This window comes from Bidens hawaiensis, unplaced genomic scaffold (assembly GCF_021521415.1).
Source record: "Bidens hawaiensis isolate Kalapana, Puna unplaced genomic scaffold, B.hawaiensis_p1.1 tig00070905_1, whole genome shotgun sequence".
Lineage (NCBI taxonomy): Eukaryota > Viridiplantae > Streptophyta > Magnoliopsida > Asterales > Asteraceae > Bidens > Bidens hawaiensis.
Window position 1 is genome coordinate 9,501 of NW_027502441.1, and position 25,214 is coordinate 34,714.

The window sequence follows — 25,214 nt, forward strand, 5'->3', positions numbered from 1 at the left end:
CGTGACCCACTGATGAGATACATTCACCGCTTGCTCAGTCACCGTGTCACTACGAGAGGTCAAAGCGAGGGGGTTGTTAATTTAAAGGATCTTTGGGCACTTTACTGCATGAAGAATGATGTCCCGTGCAACATCACGTATTTATTCTGCAAGATGTTCACAACAATTGCAAACGCCAAAGGAAACACACCGATCTTTGGCGGGCCATGGATCTACAACCTCTATGAAGCTTATCATATGGATACAGAAGGGACCCGAAGCCCAGATCTGATAGCTCTCAGCCTTGACTATTGTGAAGGCATGCAAATGATTCAGCGAATAGGGCAGAAACCCGATGTGTGGAGATTTTGTGACAGGTATAACAAGGTTTGGGATCCAGAAGACCCTACAGAGATGATGCTCCAGGATATGCCCGAAGGACAAGAAACACCATCCAGACAGTACCGCCGTCGCACCTACCATCAGCGAGGAGGCCCATCTTCATCAGGGGCCGGCCCCAGCTCGTCATACGACAGCCGATACTCTTTTGAGGGTATATATGGACTCATTGATTAATTCTCAGCTAACACTACCGCCTCATTTAACAGGATTACAGAGCAGATGGCTGCATTAGATGCACAACGAGCAGCCGAATATGCAGAGACGAGGCGAGAGATTGATCGATTGGGCTATCGCATGGACAGGCAGTGGGGACCATTTGACCCGGACACGGGTAACTGATGACTGGCGGCACTGGTAGGTCAAGCATGGGCATGGGCATGGGTTGGCAGTACTGTTTGACATTATTATGTGTGTTTTAAACAATTTACTTTCTGTCATACTTGTTTGTTTGTTTATTGGTTGGTTTGAATACTTTTATGGCCGTGGGTGCCAAAGACATTATGGTAGGTACTAATTTAGCCCGATAGGGCAAGGGATGGAGATTCCATACCCAATTTTCAGCAGTCTATGCTTGATTTTTTATGGTTGTTTGCTGTTTTATAGTATACAGGTACAAAAATAGGAAAACGGACGATACACAGGGGACGCTCTGTCGATATTTCGTTAACCCGTAGGGAAGTAAATCTCCATTTTAACCCACTATACTCAATTAGAATTTTTATCTTATTCATGAATCTTTCCACATTGAGGACAATGTGAGATTCAAGTGTGGGGAGGGGAATTACTTGACCAACTGCTTGCTCAAATAATGATACAAATTCTCTAATCTACAAATATTTTTTGCGGAAAACAAAGATTATTTTTATAAAACCTGAAGAGAAATCCAAGAAAATTTTTTCGCAAATAACCAATCATTACTCCAATAACCAAAGGAAAGTGAAAAAGTAAAAAGAAGTTTTGTAATATTGAGAATAAATTTATGCAAAATATGGCGTTAATACCCAATTCCTCCGTTACTGTGAGATAAACCTCATGCCATATAAATATTCGGAAGCTTTGAGTGAGTCATATGTTTCTTGTGATTTAGAACTTGTCGCAATTATTCATTTCAAGACCACACGAAGAATTGTATAAGGAAGAAGGTAATGTTGTCACAATTCCATCAAACCATTTGCCAAATTACGAAACCCAAAAACCTTAACCAAAACCCTTTCACTTTATCCATCTCACCGGTAAAATACAACACTGGTCTTTTACCGGCATACCCTAAAGAACTGGAAATGCATTCTTTCGATTTCAATTTCCTTTGCTGCATACACTTCACGAAACCTAGGTTGCCTCTAGAACTTAGGGAGAGAATCTTTCTCTTAAGCAATGAGGTGAGGAAAAAGTGGCGCCAAGACGAACAAAGGCCACCATTTTGTGGAATTTCCAAAAATGCAATGAAGAGAAGAGAAAAAAAGATACGAACGATGCTTAGGATGCGAAAACTGGTCCCACGAAGGAAGATGTAGAAAAAGTCAAACTCAGTCTCAGCATAAATATACCGAACTAATGAGGATGGGGGCTATTAGGCTCAAAGCCGAACGATCCATTAGAATTGGAAGTTATGTTCAGAACATGATTGAGGAAGAACTAATCCACATCCTCGATAAAACTGGTTTGACGATCTGACCTTAAAAGAGTCATTGTTTAAAATATATATGTATAGATATATATATATATAATAATATATATCTCGGGATGAAAAGCTAACCATCGAAGACATCTCATAATCCCTGATTACCAGAAAAGTTGTACTTACCATCCTCAAACAAGAGCCCTTATCCACCACAAAACACCAAAAATCCCAACTCGCACAAAACCGACCTATGTTACCTTCTAATCTATGCAACCCTTCAAAAAGGTGAAGATTTGAACTTGTTACAAGCTTATTTGTTACAGGTTGCGTTATTACTAAGAGTGTTCACATACATACATCACAGGTATGATCAGATATAAAGCCGAGTGTGAGTGAACTTTGTGAGAACGTGACGTTTTGCATAAACGGAGGCTCATAAAAACAAAATTCCGTTTTATCACTAATACTAATTACGATTGGTTATTTTGTTCCCATTTTTTTGGAGCTCACTTAAGGGGTGGTCATAATCTAAATTTGCTGTTTTTAGAGAGTATTTATAAAATATATTGCTTGAGGATAAGCAATGTTCAAGTGTGGGGATGTTTGATGTACATAAAAATATACATCTTTTCGGCATCAAATAATCTCTAAAAACTGCAATTTCTATCAAATAACATAGCATAAAAGGCTAATTATCATAATAAAATGTAATTTCAAGTGAAACCAAGCTCCAAATGAAGAAACAAACAAAGAGACGAAGAAAAACAGAAGAAAACACAAGAAAAACAAAGAAACACGCATCCATGCTTCTGAACACCAGAAAAGACAAAAATTTACAAGAAAAGACAAAAACTGGGAACAAAAGCACGGGGCCGTGCCTCTCAACCACGGGGCCGTGGATATCTACTAGAAAAGACAAAATGAATTTAGCATATGTCACTATAAAACACGGGGGCGTGCCTACGTAAGCACGGGGCCGTGCTTCTCTCTCCAGATTGCCTATAAATAGTGGCTCATGTTGCACTCATTTGGTGTGCCTTGAAAAGAATTCTATCCGGTTTTCTCTTATAAAAACACACACTAACACTCACATAGAAGATTTAGTGAAGAGTTTGAAGGCTTGGAGGTCATCACCATCAATCATCATCATCAACCATCATCATCATCATTAAGAAGGAAGATTCATCTACATTTGGTTAGATTGTTCCAGGTTTAATCATGTATTTGTTATCATCAATCATCTTAATGTTTATCATCATGCTTATTATGAGCTAAACTCCTTTTACCATCTAAAATCTATGAAGAAGCTTTGTTTTACTTGATAATTATACAAAACATGTGGTGTAGTCTAGTAAAGTACATGGTTATATTACAATTATCTTTTGATGAGTTAACTACAACCACCCGAAGTTGTTAGAATTGGTATTTGAGAAATCGAAGTCAGTCCTAATCTTTCTACTTTACAAAACTACTTGCCAACTTAAATTGACATCATTGAGGTGGCATGACATTAGGAAATGGTAGACTTTAAATTGTGCACGTTACCTCCTTAGTGCCAAAGATGCTCACTGAAGGTTTAAGGAGCTATCTATCATATATTGCTACGACAAGTTTACCACATGTTTGAATATTAATTATCAATGCTAAAATGGAGTGGATTCTTGATCTTAGATAGTAACATTCACGTAATTGAACTACTTGTAACATCCCGAAATTTCTAAATTAATATTAATTATACTATTTATTTTTGGTGAGAAAGTTTACTCGGGTTAGCGGAGAAATAATAAATAGAGTAGGAGTTAGCATGGGTCGGGCTAGTGTTGGGTAATGGATATGGGTTATGGACTTGGATTAATAAGGAAGGAACATGGGCTCAAGCCCATGATCCATAATATTTAAGCCTTAAATCACCCTTTAATCCTTTCATTTCACATATTCCATACACCACACAAAACACACACTTAGCTCTCTCTCATCCTACTTTCTCTCTAGCCGAAATAGAAGAAGAAACCGAGCATCAACCCGAGGTAATGATAGTATGATATTGTAGAGATACAAACCGGTTAGATTTAGTCACGAAACAACGAGCCGACACCGTTAAACCGTTGAAGTCACGAGATTCGGGTGGATCGGGCATAAACTGAACCTAATATGAGCTTAGGGATCACCCTAGCTCAGATCTGGATCGAACGGGACGAAAAACTGTGAAAACGGTGGCCAAACGAGTGAGATCTCGCTTTTCCGGCGAGATTCACGTTTTTCCGGCAACGGCGGCGCCGGAGGTTGTGTCACATCAGATGTGACGTCTGACGTCTGACAAAACCCTAACCCTAATTCGTTACGGAATTCTAACTAATTAGCGGTGATTCGTTAACGGAAGGGTAGCCAGTTCGTTATGGCAATTCGTTAAGGTGGGAGGACGAACTAGAAGCAGCTCGCTAAGTGATTCGTTAAGGAGAAATGACGAATGAGGATAACGAATCAGACCATGTTAGCTGATTCGTTACTCATCCATTAGTCATGGAAAGATAATGAATTAGCTCACTAAGTTCGCTAAGTCAAGATAACGAACTAGGCGGTGTTTTGATAACGAATTAGACAGTGTTGTGATAACGAATTAGGCTTAATTCGTTATAGCAAACAAGTGGGCGAATTAAATAATACTTTAAAATCATAGCTCGACCACAGCCAGGGGCTCTGCCCATTGGACCCTGCTAAGGGTTGCCTCCCCTAGACCCCGCTGCCAGGGGCGCTGCCCCCAGACCCCCGTTCATTGTGGGTTGTAGTTGAACTAGAAAATACGATATGGATAGAAATAGTTAATAGATATGTGTAATTTTTATACAGTTAGACGTGCACAACTCAAGAAGGGAATAACTATTAACAGAGAACGTAACCGAGTTCAGGTGAGTTTCTAGCCCCATTTCCTTGTTATGTTTTCGGGGCTGTGTGCATACTCGATGTGAAGTGTGAATACACTTACCTTAAGTGGTAAGTGTATGCTATAGATGTTATACGAGGTAGCTATTATATAATGCTTGTCGATGCGTGAATGATCTTCGGATATTGCACGTATCGCCAAGGATAGTGATTGCCAATTGGTTGTTAGTGTGTACGAATGCTATGATGTGACTTGCTTATTATGTAATGATATGAAGTGTTTTGTAGACAAGTAGAGGTAGAGTGTGTTAGAAGTGGCAAGAGTCTAGTAAGAGTGTTAGTGGCATGACGATAGTACGTGGTAGGGTAAGCCTATACGTGACTTTGTTATCAAAGTGGCAAAGTGGCATAACGTTATACGTTATTAAAGTGGCAAAGTGGCATAACGTCATTCGTTATTAAGTGGCTAAGTGGTAGGGGTAAATAAGAGGTTAAGTGGTAAGGTGAGCAGGTCAGATAGTGGGCTACGTGTCTTCAAATACGTATATGATATATGTAGTGGTTGTATGATAAGTTGCTTGATTAACTAGAACTCACTCAGCGTAGCTGACTTTTAGTATGCACGCAGGTGATCTAACCAAAGAGCTAGCATAAGGATGGCACATGGAATGGATTGAACGGCTGGCATCTGAAGATAGAAGAAATGATGTTTTAAATATAATGTTTTGTGTTATGGTATCAAAGAAAAGATTTAATGATTTGTAGAATGATTGACGTTTTATATTCCGCGAAAAGTTTTAATAAACTCTGATTTGTAGAACTGTGTTTATGAGTAAATCCGACGCTAAAGTGAGACACCGGGAACGGGGCCTTACACTACTCGTTTAGAATCTCTCGTCTTGGTCACATATATATTATATATAATTATTTATATTTTATAAAAAGTTCAAAAATTAACCCTAAAATGATTAAAACCTCCGATTAAAGTAAAACAACGATTCATCATTTGAAACATTTGTGTCCACGGATCGATACTTGGTTCTTACCAATACTATTCTACATATACGATAGATACACTTGCCTATTTTTTGTGTGTTTAGTCTTTGTAGAAATCACTTTATAAATTTATAACACGATATTGTGCAAAAGCTAAATATCCAATCTATCATATTCATACAAGCTACACAGCACACATCATGTATGCTAATTTAATTGAGTTATTTTTCTCTCTATATGGTACACTAACAACACAGCTAGGACGGGTAGGTTTAATTTGATAAACCCAATCTTATTGATCTTGTTTCCTATAATAGTTATGTCGGTTTAGTTGATTTCTGGCATAATAAACGATTTGATGAACTGATTCCAAAAATAATCCAAGAATTAAGGTACTAAAAAGAAAACGGGTTGAGCATAAACGGTTAATGAATACAGGTTTGGACCTTAAAAATGGATTTGGACTTTTATAATAATATAATTATAATCAGATTGGCAAACTATCCCTTAACTTCTTGTGTGGATGCAAAGTGGGGGTAAAACTTATGTTTAGAGTGTAAATTGAAAATTCTTTTAGATAGTTAATAAAATATAATAATAAATAATAATAATAATAATAATAAATGATTTTTAACTCATAAACGAAGTTTTTGTTTATTAAAATTTCCCGTAAACGAAAACGGTTCGAACAATGGATATTATAAGATATTCGGAAAACCCGAGATGTTACAGAGAAACAGAGAGGCCAGCTAGCCTCTGATGTGGCAAAATAACATAATAATGCGGGTCAACTTCCAAGTGACACCACAACCAACCCACAACATTTATACTCAAGCTCCACGAAGGAAACAATATTCACATCAATGCGGTAAGTCTTTTACCTAATTTGGAAATTTCTAGTGTTCAAGTTGTTTCGCACCACAATTTGTTGAGAGGGTGGTGAAAGATGTTAGTCAAAATGAAACAATTTTCCAAAATAAAACAGAATTAAAGACAAATGAAACATTTGTTTTTTTGAAAAAATGGTTCTTGTGATATATGCTTAAATGGTAAATTGACCAACACAAAAGATGACAAGGTGGAGAATAATACCACCCCAAGTAAACCCAAGACCCGCGAGTGCCATTTTTATAATCCAAATTAGGGAATTTTGAAACTGATCAGGCGATTCTAGATCTTGGAGCATGTGTTAGTATCATGCCCCGTAGTTTGAATGATCAGTATGAATTTGCCCCGTTAGAAAAGGTAAGCACCACTGTGGTGTTGGTAGATCAAACTCATACACTCCCTTGGGGCATGTTAACTAGTTTAATGGTTCATGTGGTGGAATTCTGCTACCGAGTTAAATTTCGTGTACTTGACTACGCTAAACGGGTGAATAATACACAACCTGCAGCCATATTATGTAGGAAATTCCTTGTCACAACACATGCGGTAATTGATTGTGCTAATGGAGTATTGGGAATCAAGTGTGGACACAGTGAGAACCAGTTATCATTGTTTGAAAATGCTAATAACCCTCTTGTTGACAAGTGTGTATCCTTGAGCAAGGATCACATAAAAGAGGAATGTTTTGTGACTGACAGGAATGAGCTAAATGGTAGCATGGAGGCGAAAAGATGGAATGAGAAAGTGAATGAGGTTAGAGATGATAAGGAATAAACAACAAGAAAAGAAAGAGGTAAACCAACCACCTAAATGTGATGAAATATGGAGATTGTCAATGTTTGGGCCGGATTCTGGCATGCCAAAAGGTTGGGAGAAAACTCTTGAGGAGAAGCATGCATGCAACGGGCCAAAAATGAGTTTAAGCGAGTGGTTCGTTTTTTATTGGACTTGAACTCAACCTTTTATGTCGGGTTCATTTCCGGCTTGGTAATAATATTTCTAGAATAATAAATGAAAAGAATTTGGTTTTAGATATGGTAAAATTAACTAAACCGAAACCGAATACATGCATAAGCGAGTCAAGTTCACATTAGATGAACTAATACTAATGTTAAATTAATAATAACATCATATTTTAAACTATTAAAGCATGACGGAAATAACACAAACATACCCGAGGATTGAACACAATAATAAAAAATAAGAAGCTTCAAACTCGATCGCTTTGACTTTTGAAAGTCAAAGTAGACAAAATACACCAAAATGAGAGAATAATAACAATACTTTGTAAATTGATTTGTGGCAAAGTGAAATGGGAAGCAAATGATCTCTATTTATATGTAAACATGGCCAAAGATGATAACAAAGAATTAAATTTGCTCAATACATGTTAATGGACATGAATAATATTCAAAACCTTTAAAATGATCCTAAAGGTTGAGTTGAAAGATAAAGAATATATTCAACTAAGTTTATTATCATAAAAATGAGTTGAAAGACCTTTGAAATCATTTAAAATAGTGTTAAAATGAGTTAATGGAATATCGAACATGAAAACACGTGAAATAACTCTAGACTTGAATAAATATAGTTAACGTATAAAATGGAGTTTAGGATTAAAATCATAAAGATGGAATAATATTATTAAATGTTAAAAATAGAATTTACTAAATCCGAAAGTTTAAAACGGGTTATAATTCGGGTTTTGAAATTTAACGAATGCTTCAAACGGGGGGGGGGGGGGGTGCTAAAAGTCGTCAAACAATTTAGTATATGCTAATCTAGACACCAAGTAATACTCTAAACTCTTAAACTTAACTTAAACCACTAACTGGAAAGCGTACCAGTCGATTAAAGTACATCTAAGTAAGTCCGGATATCGAACCCACGAGACTTTTTAAATTACGTAACTAGCCAATTAGACTCGACTAACTGACATGACTATTTAAATATTATTATTAAAGGTGGGGTTTTTTAAACTAATTATTATTAAACTAAAACTTAACCCTAATTATTTAAATAATAACAAACTATAATGATTACTTAAACCCTAATTAATTATTATAATAATAAACTAATAAAATCTATAATTAATTAAGAGATTAATAAACTAGTAAATTACTTAGATTAATTCAGATGACGAAAGTAACTACGTAGGTTTGAATCCCCAAAGTTTCAGTTATCAAATAGTTGGAAAATAATAGTTATGAAACTGAGATCGTAAAATAGACACTTAAAAGAGAACCCGAACATGACCCCTGACCCATCAAGAAGACACCTGTGAGTTTCTAACAAGTTTTAAGGCACACCAGTTTATAAATTACGATTATCTAATTAATTTATGAAAGAGTACCTTTATAGTGAAATCCTACCTTACAGAGCGGAAATCAAAGTTAATTTAATAAACTCAATTGACTCACTAGACAAGGTTAATTAATCAAACCTAGATGGACTCCTTACGAAGAACTAAATCTAGCAATCTTAATCAACAAAGATCTAACAATAACTTATCACCTTACAGCTTTCTAGGTTAGCGGCACACTTTTATTCGTTTGACTAATAATTCCTATGGTTTTGTTGCAAATCAACCACAAACTAGTCAAGAACACATAGTAAATGACCTAACAAAATCCTATTATATGAAAGACAATCACCAAGGATAATGTGGAATAATAAAACTAGAACAACCAAAACCAAGTACACATACGCATCAATCAAGTAAAATCAAATAGTTTACTGAATCATATAACCATAACGAAATAAACAATCCAACTAAAATCAAAACATCAATGATGGTTCATCATAAGCCTAAGCGGTCTAATAATGTTTAGCCAAGCATCTTAAAATCAAATAAAATAATAATAAAAGAAATCATGGTGAAAAACAATAGAAACGAAAGATTAAAAGCGATAAAACCCATAGTCTTCAATCTTGAACAAGTAGCGCTTCACCGAGTGATTCCTTGCCTTCAAAACCGCCAAATAACTCCAAAATATGCTCCAAGAAACTCCAAATTCGGCTCTAATTCGAAGGTTCTTCAGGTTAAGGTTTGTAAAGCCCCGTGACCGGTGCCTCACATTTGGACGTTGGATTTACTCATTAACATAGTTCTAATCATCATAGTTAATTAAAACATTCGCGGAATATTAAACTTTCATAAAAACATTACATATTAATCCATAACTATGTCTTAACAAACATGTTGTCTTTCAATTTAAAACATAAATTAATAAACGTCTTAAGTCTTCATATGCCAGCCTCTTATTCATTTGCCACGTGTTCCCCTCAAGCGAGCTGCTTCATCTTACTCACCCGCGTGCATACTAAAAGTCAGCTACGCTGAGTGAGTTCTAGTTAATCATACAACATACAACACATTCATACTTACACACTTTTGATCATACTTTCATACTTTTGTCTTATACTTACTTACCTTCATAACTTACGTTTTAAAGAGCATTACGCCCTACTTTCCTCGAGTATTATTAGGGTCTGATTCCCTCTTGCCTCGAATATTATTAGGGTTCGGTTCCCTCTTGCCTCGAGTATTATTAGGGCCCGGTACCCTCTTTCCTTGAATATTATTAGGGTTTGGTTCCCTCTTACCTCGAGTATTATTAGGTTCAGGTTCCCTCTTAGTTACCATACAACCATACATCATTTTACATTCATACATATATACATACATATTACACATACATTATTCATGCATTCTAACTTGACAGTACGTGCAATATTCAAAGATCGTTCACGAATCGACAAGCAATCATTCATACCTTTAACATAATCACAAAAGGCATACACTTATCACTTAGGATAATTGTATTAACAATCACATCAAGTATGCACACATCCCCGAAAACATAACATGGAATGGGGCTAGAAACTCACTTGGATCCTGTTGCGTTCACTGTTAACCGTTATCCCCTTCCTTAATTCTGCATGGCTAACTGTTATATATATATATATTTGTTAATTAACCGTATAATTGATTATGTTGGTATTTAGTTAACCAGTGTATTTTCTAAGTTAGGCTTGTTTGTTAAGCTCGGATGATGGGCTAGTTTGTTTTAAATAGGACATGGGCCTAGCACTTGCGGACTTAGTTAAATCTGGTCCAATTGCTCATCATAGCATCTGGGCCCAATTGGGTTCAGGCCCACAGGCCACCATAATTCCAAGTGGCCGAGAACTCTTGGCAGAGAACCCATGTTGACCGAGAACCTATGCTTTGACCGAGAACCCATGGTCACCGAGAACTCAGGTCACCGAGACTTCCCGTTGACCGAGAACTCATGTTGGCTGAATTCTTGTGTTGACCGAGATCTCTTATCTGATACTATCAATCTTTATTTTCTATCTTTTATTTCATTCCCAGCTTAGGCAACTGTTTAACAGTTCATATCATAAATTTTAACCATCATTCCTATTCTCCATGACTATTTAACGTCCAATATCATCCTACTATCAAGATTTAACTCGTTTCTAGCATATAGCTTAAACCTTTATTACTTTCAAAACCCGATTTAGGTATAAAGCTAAAATCTTTATTGATTTTAAACCCATTTTAGCTAGATCCTTAGCTAATGAGTAGATTGAGTCCATCCTTAACATCAAGTTTGAAACTTTATGATTTGTCTAAACCCGATCTACTCTAGGTTTGAGCTTCATGATTATTCGTTCATAAAAACGTAATCTTTAAGATCAAGAGCATACCTTAATACGGTTATTAGGTCACGGCTAGCTTGTTATGAAATATTAATCTTGTATGTTGCTTGTATATCAAAGATCTATCCAATTTTTAGCTTGGTTTGATCTTGATTCTTGTTCTTGCTTGCGGCCGTAAGTTAGTATGTGTGTGTTTTGAGTGTGTAGAGAATAAGATGGATGGAAATGGAAAGGATTAGGGTTTAAGGGGGTATTTATACTCCCTTAAGTCCATGGTCCTAAGGCACAACTTTCATTTTTAGTCCATAATTAATTCCCTCTTATTGGCATACTTACCTTTCCATCTTAATTATTTTATTATTCCCTTAGTAACTCAAGTAAACTTTTCCCGTCATAACAGATCAATATAAAATATTATTATTTGAAATTTCAGAATGTTACAAGGTTAAGGATGTATTTATACTGAAACAGAGCCCACAACTGACAAAATCGGAAACTTTTTGGAAATATTGGGTCTTGGTGCCGCGCGACCATGACTGACCCCCATGGCCCCGCGGCGTGGCACTATGATTATGAGGGGCAGGTCGGACCGGCCGATTCTCCTTCCGGTTCATTTCCTGATGCGTTCTGGCTTCTCGTTTTGACTCGTTTTTCGCTCTTTTCGATCACGATCAACTCCCGGAACCTACAAAACATAATAATGTTAGTATTATACAAATCTGGACTATAAATGAACATAAATCAAATAAATATTAAATAAAATATACAAGGGAAACATATATATATATATATATATATATATATATATATATATATATTTAGCATTATATCGGGGGGGGGGGGGTTAAAGGACTTGTTGTATACGCGAGATGAAATTGTAATTCCTATGTGTAGCATCCCGTTTTCTAGTTTCGGTTAATAAATGAAAATACGAATTATTATGAGTCGGGCTAGTATTGGGTTAAATGGATATGGGTTATGGACTTGGATTATAAAGGAAAGAAAGAAGGACCATGGGCTTAAGCCCATGATCCATTATTATATAAACCTTAATTACCAAATAATCTATTCAGTTTACACATATTCCATACACCATCAAAAACACACACTTAGCTCTCTCTCATCTCTCTCTAGCCGAAATCACCAAGAGAAACCGAGCATCAACCCGATGTAATAATAATATGATAGTGTATGAACTCAAACCGTTAGATTTAGTCATGAAACGACGAGCCGACACCGTTAAAGTCACGATATCCAGGTGGAATCGGGTATAAACTGAACCTAATATGAGCTTAGGAGTCACCCTAGCTCAGATCTGGATCGAACGGGACGAAAAATGGTGGAAAACGAGTCAAATCTCGTTTTTCCGGTGAAGCCGCGGTTTTCCGGCGGCGGGTACGGGGAAGGTTATGTCAAAGAATGTTTCTGGCATTCTCTGACCTAACCCTAATTCGTTAACAGAGAGTTAATGAACTAGGGGTAATTCGTCTGATGATTCGTTAAAGGAAGCCTCACGAACTAGAGTTGGTTCGTATTCAAATTCGTTAGGGATAAGATAACGAACTAACTCCCAGTTCGCTTTGACCATTCGTTAAAAGAGATAACGGATTAGAAGGTCCAATTCGCTACATGGACTGGTTCGTTATATGGACTGACTCGTCAAAGGACCAGTTCGTTAGAGGGTCCAAATCGTTATAAGGACCAGTTCGTTATGATAACCCAATTCACTAAGAACCAGTTAACGAACTAGAAGTTTGATAGAATGACAGAACAGTCAATGGGCTTGAGAAGAATGGTTTAATTACAAAGAAACCCTCGAACATTTTAAGTCAGAAAATAATAATAATAATTAAAATTCTAATGGAAAATGTGTTAAGATAGTTAATGGAAATAAAATTTTTTCAAGCTGACCTGGCAGCTCGACCCCAGCCAGGGGCTCTGCCCCTTGGACCCTGCTAGGGGATGCCGCCCCTAGAACCCCGCTGCCAGGGGCGCTGCCCCCGGACCCCCGTTCGTTGTGGGTTATATAAAGATAGAAATACGATATGAGTAGTAATAGTTAATTGATGCATGTAATTATTATACAGTTAGCCGTGCACAGCTCAAGAAGGGAATAACCATAAACGGTGAACGTAACCGCATTCAGGTGAGTTTCTAGCCTCATTGCCTTGTTACATTTTCGGGGCTGTGTGCATACTCGATGTAATAGTTAATACATTTACCTTAAATGGTAAGTGTATGTCATGTATGATTTACAAGTTATGTATGTATATCTTAAATGTAAACTAAAGCTTGTCGATACGTGAACGATCTTCGGATATTGCACGTGTTAACAAGGGAGGCATATATATGATAGTTGAACGTGTATGATAGATATATGCATAACGTATGGATGTGTGTGAATGATTAAAGAAATTATGTGTATGCACGAAGATGAAGAAAGAGGGATCAGACTCTAATAATATCTGAGATAGGCAAGAAAGAGATCAGACCCTAATAATATTTGAGATAGACAAAGGAAGAGGGATCAGACCCTAATAATATCTGAGATAGAAAAGGAAGGGATCGGACCTAATAATATCCGAGATAGAAAAGGAAGGAAATTTATGTAGTACGAAAGTAATAAAGTACGAACGTATATATGAACTTATGTTATGGAAGTAAATCAGTAAAGTAATTATTATGTATCTTCGGATGCATAATTGAAGGTAAGTGTATGTATTGTATAATGTGTGATTAACTAAAACTCACTCAGAGTAGCTGACTTTTAGTATGCACGCAGGTGAGCAGAATGAGACAGCTGGCTTGAGCGGGGTCACATGGCAGAAGAAAAAGAGTCTGACATCTGAAGACTCACAATGTTTTATATTTAACGTTTTAATTTTGAAAGACAAGAATGTTTGATACAAGTTGACAATTGTTATGTAATGTTTATGAATGTTTTATATTCCGCGCAAAGTTTATTTAACTCTGATATTAAGAACTGTGTTTATGAGTAAATCCAACGTCAAAAGTAGGGCACCGGTAACGGGGCCTTACACTATGAAAGTGAGTTAGGTATTTTAACGTATTTAACTCATTTAACAAAATTTATTATGAAACTAATTAATTTGGCTTGTTAATTGATTTATAAAATGAGTAAAAAAATGGTTTCGCAAAATTCTTAAAAGACCTACGCCTAACTCATGGTGAGAAGCTTGCTTCTACACGCTTTAAGATTTTGCAGATTCATTATAGTCTTTAGAGAAGACGAGTTGTTCACGAGCCATGTTTAGCACCGCATAGTCATTTGTACCAGCTGATTTCAGTTGCACGTTTTGTTATTTGAGTTTATTTGTTAAAATTATAATGTAAAATTAAGTGTTAGGACCATCACATCAGATCCTAGTTTTTAAACAGCTAAACAATCATTTTCAACCTCATCCTTTAAATGTTCATTAAATGCTTAAACTTTTAACATTGAGGACAATGTCAACCTCAAGTGTGGGGATGGGGGATAAATTGGATTTTTTTATTGCCCGATAGTAGTTTGAGGGTGTTCGAAAACCGAAGTTGTTAACTGTTAATTATTGTTATTAATGGCAAGTTAGAGGTCTTTGGTCTTGGTCAGTTCTTGAGTTTCTCGATAATTTTTCTAATAAATATTTTTTCAAAAAGGAATAAAATGGGGTCGTTTAGATGGGGATAACAAGTCGAGTGAACGAGTGAGTATACATGGTTCATATCGGCAGCCCAAATATTCATCCATATTGTGAGATATAGCCCCTATAATTAATACACATATTATATATGTAATTACGTATTATGTAATTACATCATAGAATAATTAAGTACTCTATGATGTAATTACACAATTAATCTAATTGTATATATAATTACTCTACTTGATTCTCACAGTTAGCACATTAATTTCATTTGTAGATTAAATTTCTCTCTCTCTCTCTCTCTATATATATATATATACATATATATATATATATAAAATACCTAGTGGAATCCCACCAATAGAAAAGCTCTAAATAGGGTCTGAGGAGGGTGAGATGTAGGCACACCGTACCTCTATCCAATGGGATAGAGATGTGGCTTCCAGAGAGACCCTCAGCTCTAAAAAAACATGTATGAGGAAATATAAGAGGAACACAAAGTTCAACAATAATATAATTAAAAATAGCAGGTACTAAAATAGTACTACTAATACATAAAAATATAAAATATAATGAAAAGAAAATAACATAATGGTGTGTGACCAAAATAAGGTAAAGAGCAGCCCTTAAGGTATTTATGTCTCACTAAAAATTCTTAACCTTAATTCTAATTCTCTAAGAATTCCTATCCTCAGCCATGTCCTCGGAGAGGTTTAGATATATCAAATCATGTCTAATCCTCCATCCCAAGTCAATTTAGGTCAGCCTCTACCCCTTCTTCTCTCTATAGTAATGTTTTCTACGGATATAACATGATTCGTCGTCTATCTTCTCTTCACATGTTCAAACCATCTCAATCTCCACTCTCTTATCTTGTCGGATATGTTAACTACCCCTAATCTCTCCAGAAACACACCGTTTCTTATTCGATTTAATCTTATGTGTCCACACATCCAGTGTAGCATTCTCATATCTGCTACCTCCATCTTCCGCACTTGTGCCTTCTTAATTTCCCAGTAATATGTTCCATATAACATTGCAGGTCTAACCGCCACCCTATAAAATTTTCCCTTTAATTTAGCTGGGAATCTCTTGTCGCATAATATATATATATATATATATATATATAGAGAGAGAGAGAGAGAGAGAGAAAAAATATGGAATACGCTAATCCCTATCGTACAAAACCGTACGCAACAACAGAAAGCGTCGATCTACACTTATCATTCAGTTGAAAGCGGTTGAGGAGATCCCGTCTATTTTTAAGAGAGAAGGGTACGATTGTCTTTTTGATTCGTCATTTAAATTTGGAAATTTGCGTATAAACGGTTACGATCCTGATATATAGCTTAATCAAAATCAATTTCTTATTTTACGAAACAATTTTTGTACCAAAAACTATCAATTGAGCTCTTTGAGTACACGAATCAGTTTTTCAAGCGATTTTTATGATTTTAGGGGTTTGAAATGGAAGATGATCGCGAATGTAAGTTTTTGCTGTGTTTTTGAATTAATCAACTGTAGATGTATACTATGTTTATAATGGACAGGGTGGCAGTAACCTGTATGTTAGTTCTCACGAGAATCACATGATAATTGATTAGTCTTGTTTGTGAGCGTGTTACGAGCGTGTTCATATTAGGACTGTCTTGTTATTTGATGTTTCATAATACGTACGTATCATGAGCGTGTTACTATATCTGATTATGAGCTAATTATAATTTTGTAAAATATAAGCGTGTTACTATTAGGATTGTTAAAATGGTGTGATTATAATTTTGAGCATGTTTTGAGCGTGTTTGAATTATAACTTTTATATTGATGTTTTTGTGTAGATGATTCAAGTGTTTTGGTTGAAGGTCAAGGGGTTGATATCATTCCTGAAGTTGCTTCTTCATACAAACCTGTTAAAGGAATGATGTTTTCGTCAATTGATCAAGCATTTGATTTTTATTGTGAATATGCTAAAAAACCTGGATTTGGGGCTCATAAAGGTGGATCTTACATGCATGGTGGTGTATTAAAGACTAAGTACTTTACATGTTGTAAAGAAGGTCACAAGCCAGCTAAAATGTATGATTCAAAAGGTAATTGTAATTAATCAAGCAAGCCATATTACAAAAGGAGGAAGAGGCCGAAAATTAGATGTGGTTGTAGAGCACATATACAGTTGAAATCTGTTGACAGTGAATTTTTTCAAGTAGATGATTTTGTTGAAGGCAATAATCATAAAATGTTTGTAGATTCTGATATGCAGTTTGTTCGTTCTGCTAGGAAGTTAACACATGTTCAAGAGGAAGCTATTTATGAGCTTTCTAATATGAACTTGGGACCTGTTAAAGCGTTTAACCTTATGAGAACACAGTACGGTGGGTTTGAAAAGGTAGGAGCAACTAAAGATGATTGTAAGAATTTTAAACAAGGTTTGAATTGTTATATTGGAGGATATGATGCTGAGATGATTATTCAGAGATTGTGTGCGAAGAAAACATTTTCATCCGATTATTCTTTTGAATATGATGTCAATGATGATCATGAGTTAATTCGTATGTTTTGGGCTGATGAGACTTCAAAGAGTAATTATATTGCATTTGGGGATATTATATCTTTTGACGCTACATTTAAGACTAACAAGTAAGTTTATGTGTATGTATAGGATTGTCTGTATGCATATGTTTTTGTGTCTATTTTATATGATTTTATATGTACAGGTATAAGATGGTTTTTGTCCCATTCACGGAAATTGATAACCACTGTCATAGTGTTACTGTCGGTGCTGGATTACTAGCTTCTGAAACTATTGAATCGTACACATGGTTATTGCAAATGTTACTTAAGTCATTTGGTCATGCACCGAAGGTTGTTGTTACTGATCAAGACCCTGCTATGAAGCAAGCTATTGCAGTTGTGTTTCCAAATACAAGGCATAGGTTATGTATGTGGCATATCAACCCCCATCAACCCAAACCCCATCAACCCCCACCGCCCCCTGTTCCTTGATCTTCTTACGCCTATCTTCCTTGAACTCCATGGTGGCTGACAAATTTGAAACCATGTCAACCAAAGTACCATACACGGAGTCGTAACATGTAGTCTGCTGCTTGAGGAACTCAGTAGTCTGTGCCTTGAACTCACTGTCTGGTAGATCCATGAGTTCATTGTATGCATCAAGAGTTTTTGATTTCTCTTGAAGAACCTAGGCCAGTGAGTGCTGAAGGGCATTGAGAAAGTTCTTGTCCATTTCTTTCTCAAATTCACCATGCTTTTTACTGCTTTATCACTTGAAAACATCTTTTTGTGTGTGTTTTTGATTTTTTTTTGTGTGATATGATTAACAACAATGGATGTGAAATATATAGACATAATTTTGGATGTCTACTAATTGTGGGTAGTTGAGATAGAGTTTATTTATTCAATGTCATTTAATTAGATCATCACACAAACTGCATTTATTATTTATCAAGCGTCATACAAGCGTGATATATATTTATTTTTTAATCTTGTTTTGGTTGTTGACATAGTGTAATTTAATTTAAGTTATTTGATGTAGGCTATCATTACAAAATCTTTTTTCTTTGGACTTAAGCGTTATACAAGCTTGATATATATTTATTTTTTTAATCTTGTTTTTGGTTGTTGACATAGTGCAATTTAATTTAAGTGATTTGATGTAAGCTATCATTACAAAAATCTTTTTTCATTGGACTTAAATTTTGGCAGATGAGTTGTAATAAATGTAATTTTAAGTTTTTGACAAAACTAGATTAGAAATTAGTTTCTTTCTAACGAGATTCGACTGCTTAGCGTGTGAAAGCGTACAAGAGCATATAATGAGCGTCTCATAACATCGCTCATTATACGTGAGCATATAGTAATGAACTTACACTGTTGCGTCCGTGAGCATGCAGTTATGAGCGTTGTTCAAGCGTTTTGTCCTTTTAATATTTTTTTTACACTATTTTGATCCGTGACCCTGCAGTTGTTATGTTGTCCTTTTTTTTTACTATTTGGTTCGTGATATTTTTCCTATATATATGCTATATTTTGTAACAGTTATATCCACCCATCTCAAAATCAGTTATAATGGATGCCTCATCATCATCATCATCTTTCAAGGAACCGTTGAAGATGAAAACTGTTGAGCAGGTAGTCGCCGACAAAGCTTGCCGTGACAAGCTAACACTTGAGTTTGAGATGCTTAATAATAACATGGATTACAGGGATGTTATTACGAATGTTCTTGTCAAAATGCCTGCTAGTGCTATCCGAGATCTTGCGGTTTTGTTTATGGTTGACATAGGGAAGAATGAGTTAGAACAGTTCAAAGAATTATCAAAGACAATTCTTGAGCTAAACTGTTCAATGAAATTGAAGTTGGATTTTCTCAAGTCATTATTAGAGTAGGAAGCAAGTGGGTGATGTTTGAGAATTTGATGAGCGTTTTGTGATGTTTTTTTTAATCATGTACTCCGTAGTATTTTGTGTGGTAATAATAATATTCCAATGTTTTTGTTAGTTTGATTTTTTCTAACATAAGGCCATTAACTAAAATAGACAACAAAGTCAAATTAGTTGTTGCCTTCTTTTGAGTTCTTCAACAATCTCCTACTCGGACATTTCGGTGTCGTTATTTTCACTAAATTGTTGCGCCTTCTCGGTTAGATTATCTCTTTTCTTGTTTATATCCGACAGAAGGATTTTGGCCAAATACTTTGTCCTCAACTTTTTTAGCTGATTCTCTTGTTTAGGACCTTCTCTGTAAAATCCGACTGTCCACGGTTTCTTCCCATCATACTTCTCCATGTGTCTCATAGCAAAAATCCCACAATCTACCCCGTTTTCGGTTGTTCTCCATGCCATCCTTAATCTTGTGATTGGAGCCTTTTTGATTTGTTCAGCAATCGGGTGATTGATTTTCTTAAGATACATGTAGAAGACGGTTCTCTAAAAATACATTAAAAGCAGTTAAGTATTTCACAAATTTCATAATAGATTTTTGTTGATAGTTTGTTGAGCGTTTACCAGGATTTGGGGATTCTTGTTGTATCTTTCTTCAAAAAGTCTTTTGAATTCTTTTTGTTTGTCTTCTGGCTTTTTAAACTTTTTATCAGCCGGTACTTCTTGATGTCCACTGTTGTCAAGCAACTCTATCACTCCGGTTTGAAGGTTGAAAACAACCACATATAAGTGATCTTTATGAAGTATTGGCACGAAGAATATAGCAACTTCCTTCATTGTTCTGACATCACACCTCATCATCTGTTTCTTAATTTTGTTCGTAAACACATCGAGTCTTTGTTCGTTTGTGTGACCAAATGCCTCATTATGATGGTCACTTGTCTGCATAAGAATTCAAATAATTTTAAAGATTTTAACAAGCGTTTTTAAGATAACATGTATAATTAAAGCATACCAGCAGTGTGCTTGTACCAAAGAGCCTAAATGGTGATTCTACAGATTTTTTCTTTTCTTCAAAGTTCAAGAGTTCACAAAATGCATCCATTGCGTTTGTTGTTATATACAAACCAGGACAAAAACTCTCAAAAATCACCTTAAATGAATCTGTGTAAGTAGTCTTGAAAACCTCTTCCCATATTTCGTCCATGCAAAAAAATATATACCCCGCAATTGTTTTTTCATCATCTGTGACTGATGTGTTTAGTTCAACCTCTCTCAAAACATATGGCGATCTCAATGCAGGAGGTAACTTTCTCTTTCTTTCTTCTCTAACCAACTCTTTGTCTTTATTTTCTTGTATTAATGATCCCGGAGATGTAATTTTTGGTATCATTTATGAAGTTGATGTCGGCGTTATGAAATCTTCACTTGGTGACATACCAGTGTCAGCTTTTGAGTTTTCCACTTGGTTTTTCTCTTCAACTCTAGTAACTAAAAAACAAGTTCAGGTCACTGAAGCAAATTCTAAATTTTTTTAAGTATAAAGTAAATGCATTTTTTTTCTCTTACCTATGATATCTTCTAGAGTTGAATCAGTGTTTATGAGATCAACACCATCTTTGGTTTCACCTCCTTGTATCATCTCTGATGCAAGGGCACTAGACTCTTGGGCATTTGTAGGAACATGCACCACATCAGCTCCAAGTGAGATAATTGTGAAGCAATATAGTGTGAGCGTGTAGAAAGCGTTTATGTATGAAAATGGTAAAAAAAAATATAGATAAGCGTTTAAGAAGCATTTAATACCTTCATCTTCTTTTGGAATTTCGGCTTCCTTTGGACTTTTTGCAACAATGTGTTCCATCTTGTCGTCTTTCGATCCAACTTGTGTATCATTCATATGAAATATAAACATATTAACAGAGCGTTTGACAAGCGTTTAAGTTTATTATTGAAGCATGTTAATACCTTCTTTTGCCCGTACTGTAAAGACAACTTAAACAAGTTTATTATTCCCTTCTAACTTTGTTACTATAATTTCTTCATCTTTGTTTACTTGAGATTCATTACCAATGATAGCTGTCATATAAACTTTTATAAATAATATTCTTTTAAGTTGTATAAAAGAAGTTTTTAATTTATTACCTTTTTCGGGCTCCTTAACCTCTATATTTACCACTGCATCACCACACTTTGCATCACCAACCCATGCACCACTAACCCCTGCATCATCAACAGTTTCCCCAAATTTTTTGTTTTCTTCTGATAGATTATAAACTTCAGGAATCGTACCACTTCCTTCTTCACCAACCACATTATCTGAACCAACTACTGCATCTGAATGAACTGACTCAATTGCGGCAGCTGTATAAGAAGTGGGAACTTTCAAAGACATATATATTTTTTTTGTTAAAGAATTAGATTGCTTTTCTCACCTAAATTAAGGAGTGTGTTATTTTGCATGGTTTCACTTTCTTGTGTTTTGGTAACCACATTAGGATTGAATATGTCTTCCCAATTACAACAACTAGCAAAGATTTATGGATTTGATAGATGTTTTTCCTTCCCTTCACAGACCAATTTATTGATTTCTTTGCAAAGTATTTCAAATTTCTTCATCTTCTTATCCATTTTATTATTCCAAGATTGTAAATTGAAAAAAAATAGTTATTAATTAAATTAAGATATTCTGATTTGATGGATGTCTCACCTTTTGTTCCTTTGTTTCTTTTGATGGTAGGTAAGCAGATATTCCAGACAGTTGAAGTGGGGTCATATAAAAGTCGACCAGTTCTTGCATGTGTGTTCCCAATGGCATTTGCAAACTCAAATGTGAATACGTATCATCATCATCATCAAATTCGCCTTCGGCATTGTGATCGGCATTATCTGATTCGGTTTCACTTCCCCCATCTGTCCCTGACATATGTTAATGTATCATTAAAAGAAATATACATTAGAGTTTTTTAGATGAAAATAACAATTTTTGGTTGTTACCATGTTTTTGGTTGTCACCATCTGTATCAGGCTGATGTATCGCGTTGTCACCAGCAGGTGCGTCACCAACTATTTCTGCAGGTTTATCAACATAAGGAATATCAACTGTATTATCAACAGCAGCTTCAGGATGTATCTTGTCCTCGGTGGCTACAATCTCACCAGTAGCTGCAATTTCACCAACAGCTGCAACATCATCTTTCCCAACATCAGCAGTATCAGTTGCAGGCTCAACATCATCTTTCCCATCATCAGCAGTATCTGCAATTTCACCAGCAGCATCAGCAGTTTCAACATTAGCTTCCTCGTTTTCAACATCATTCTCATATGCAAGAGCGTCTTCCTCGTTTTCAGAATCATCATCTAAAGGAGGTCCATTATTATACAAGTATTTGTCCATCCTTGCAAGAGTTGTTGTTGTTATGTAGTTGACTGCAGGTGTTGTGACTAGAGCCCCAAATTTACCATATTTCTTCTGGTACTCATGTGTGTAAAGCATCGTAAGAAAGGTGATTGGACCGTTGTATTGTGCATTGACATCTTTCCATTCTTCCTTTGTCATCTTTAAGTTTTCAATTACATAGCTGCACCAGTCCATTTTTGGAATATCTGAAAGTTGATCGATTGTGGTGATGAATCGTTGGTTGATTGTTGTTGATTTTGTTATAAATCCTATACATGCGTTGAACAACACAAGGAAATTAATTTTAAACATGTCACCAACTCCTTGATCATCCATCATTTTCTCTCTCACATGCTTTATAGTTATTCTTGGAGTCGGAAATTGGTTTTTAAACAGATCAGTAGTCGCATCATCCCCCAACCTTGGTCTACTCCTGTCTAAAACGGGTATCTTACCCATTGGTATACCCAACACCTTATGAACTTTTGTTGTTGTTATCTTAATAACACCACCGCCGATGTTCAATTCATTAAACCGGTGATCGTAGTTCATCAGCAACCAATGCCTAACATTGATGGAGTTTGGGTAATTTGCAGGTTTAATATTGAACCAAACCCCATTTCTTTCAAACAATCTTTTTAGGCAGAGCTCATTGCACTCACTGCATCAACAATGTTAAATGGTGCACATCTGAGCCGCAACTTTCTGTCTAGAAATTCAACAAAAGGTTTCCTTTGTACCCTCTCAGCTGGTTTCTTTTCTTTAACAACCTTCTTCCTTGGTTTTTGGAAGTCTGAGTCCGAACTACTCTCTTCCACCTCTTTCCTCTTCTTTGATAAAAATTTGTTGATTGGAACTTCAAAGTCCGAATCAGAGTTTACTTCAACATGTTTTGTCTTAAGCTTTTTGACTCCGGCATCAACTTGTTTGTTTTAACCTTTCGCTTAACTGATCACACATAAAACTCAGATGTTAAATAACTTCAAAATGCTCATCAAACGCCTAATACTATATGCAAAACCAGTTGTTCAGTTATCACAAACAAGCTTACCAAACGCTCATCAAACGCACAAGACAAGTTAAAGAACCTGTTATTCAGTCATCACAAACAAGTCTAACCAAACGCTCATCAAACGCTCATCAAACGCCCAAGACTAGTTAAAGAACCTGTTATTCAGTCATCACAAACAAGCTTGACCAAACGCTTGTCAAATGCTCATCAAACGCAAAAGACCAGTTAAAGAACATGTTATTCAGTCATCACAAACAAGACTAACCAAACACTTGGTATACCCATATGGTGAAATCAACCCAAACGCTTTTCAAACGCTTACAAACAGAGGTTAATTGACAACGTAATAACCAATAATTAAAAACAAATAATACAATTTAAGATAAAATTAAACCCTAAAACGATTACATTTACTGATTTGTTGTCAAACGCTCATGAAAACAACTGTTAAAACCTCTCTAAAACCAAAAACGATTACAGGAATAATAAACAAACACATGATTTATTAGTAATCTGAGGTTTATCTTGTTTAAGCTTTGATCTTCGTTCCTTCGTTGAAGTAGATGAGTTAGGGTTCTTTGTTTTATCCATCTTCATTTTTCGATTGAATGTAGTATGCTTCAGTTGCTTCGTTGTCGGAACAGTTGATAGTTTTAGTTGATTGAATGAGTACGCTTCGTCGCCGAGATTAGTTGATTAATAGGTTGATTATTGCAAGTGATTTTAGGAGACTAATGGAAACTAATTGACGATCTTACCCTTTTTAAAGAATAGAGGCGCGTGTTTTGAAAAATTTGATCGACGCTTGCTGTTGTCGCGTGCGCTTCGTACGATAAGGGATTAATGCACAGTAACCGCTCTATATATATATATATGCTTAAGTTCAGACGAGAAATCATTTTAGTACGAGAAATGCGAGAAGTCATTCCAACGAATCATTTTATTTCTCTTGTTTTATTCTTTTAATTAAATACAAGGGCACAATGATAAACGTTTAAATTATTATATTTAGTAAGTATTAGTTTTCTTTTGATAGTTTCAATTTTAATCTTTAATTAATATGTGTTAATTTAATTAAAAAAAAAAGATTATTAAACAACACACATCAATCAAATATGTAACGAATTTTTTTTCAAAAATTTAGAAAACCCAAATGAAAATGATTTATTATCTCAAAATTTTACTTTTTATTATTGGATCAAATAATTAAGTAGTAGATTTTAGGTTGAAAACACAGATGTTTCAATTAATTATAAACAATTGGAATACATATATTTTCAAGCTCACTTAATTTTGTTCTCTTTTTTTCAAGCATCAGTACATATG

General features: G+C 35.4%; 1 protein-coding gene across 1 annotated transcript; it reads left to right on the forward strand.

Annotated features, from left to right (window-relative positions):
• Positions 1-16,545: 16,545 nt before the first annotated feature.
• On the forward strand, positions 16,546-19,482 carry LOC143605712 (protein FAR1-RELATED SEQUENCE 5-like). The gene is made up of 5 exons (XM_077081727.1): positions 16,546-16,564; positions 16,914-17,165; positions 17,283-17,712; positions 17,790-18,013; positions 19,157-19,482. The coding sequence occupies exons 1-5, from the start codon at positions 16,546-16,548 to the stop codon at positions 19,480-19,482; spliced, it is 1,251 nt and encodes a 416-aa protein (XP_076937842.1).
• The last annotated feature ends 5,732 nt before the right edge of the window (positions 19,483-25,214 follow it).

What these genes read in the sequence shown, in the direction of transcription:
- LOC143605712 (XM_077081727.1), top strand. An exon ending in TAAAATGTATGATTCAAAAG is followed by an intron (nt 17,166 to 17,282) that starts GTAATTGTAATT and finishes TTTTTCAAGTAG; the next exon opens with ATGATTTTGTTGAAGGCAAT. An exon ending in AAATACAAGGCATAGGTTAT is followed by an intron (nt 18,014 to 19,156) that starts GTATGTGGCATA and finishes TCTCAAAATCAG; the next exon opens with TTATAATGGATGCCTCATCA.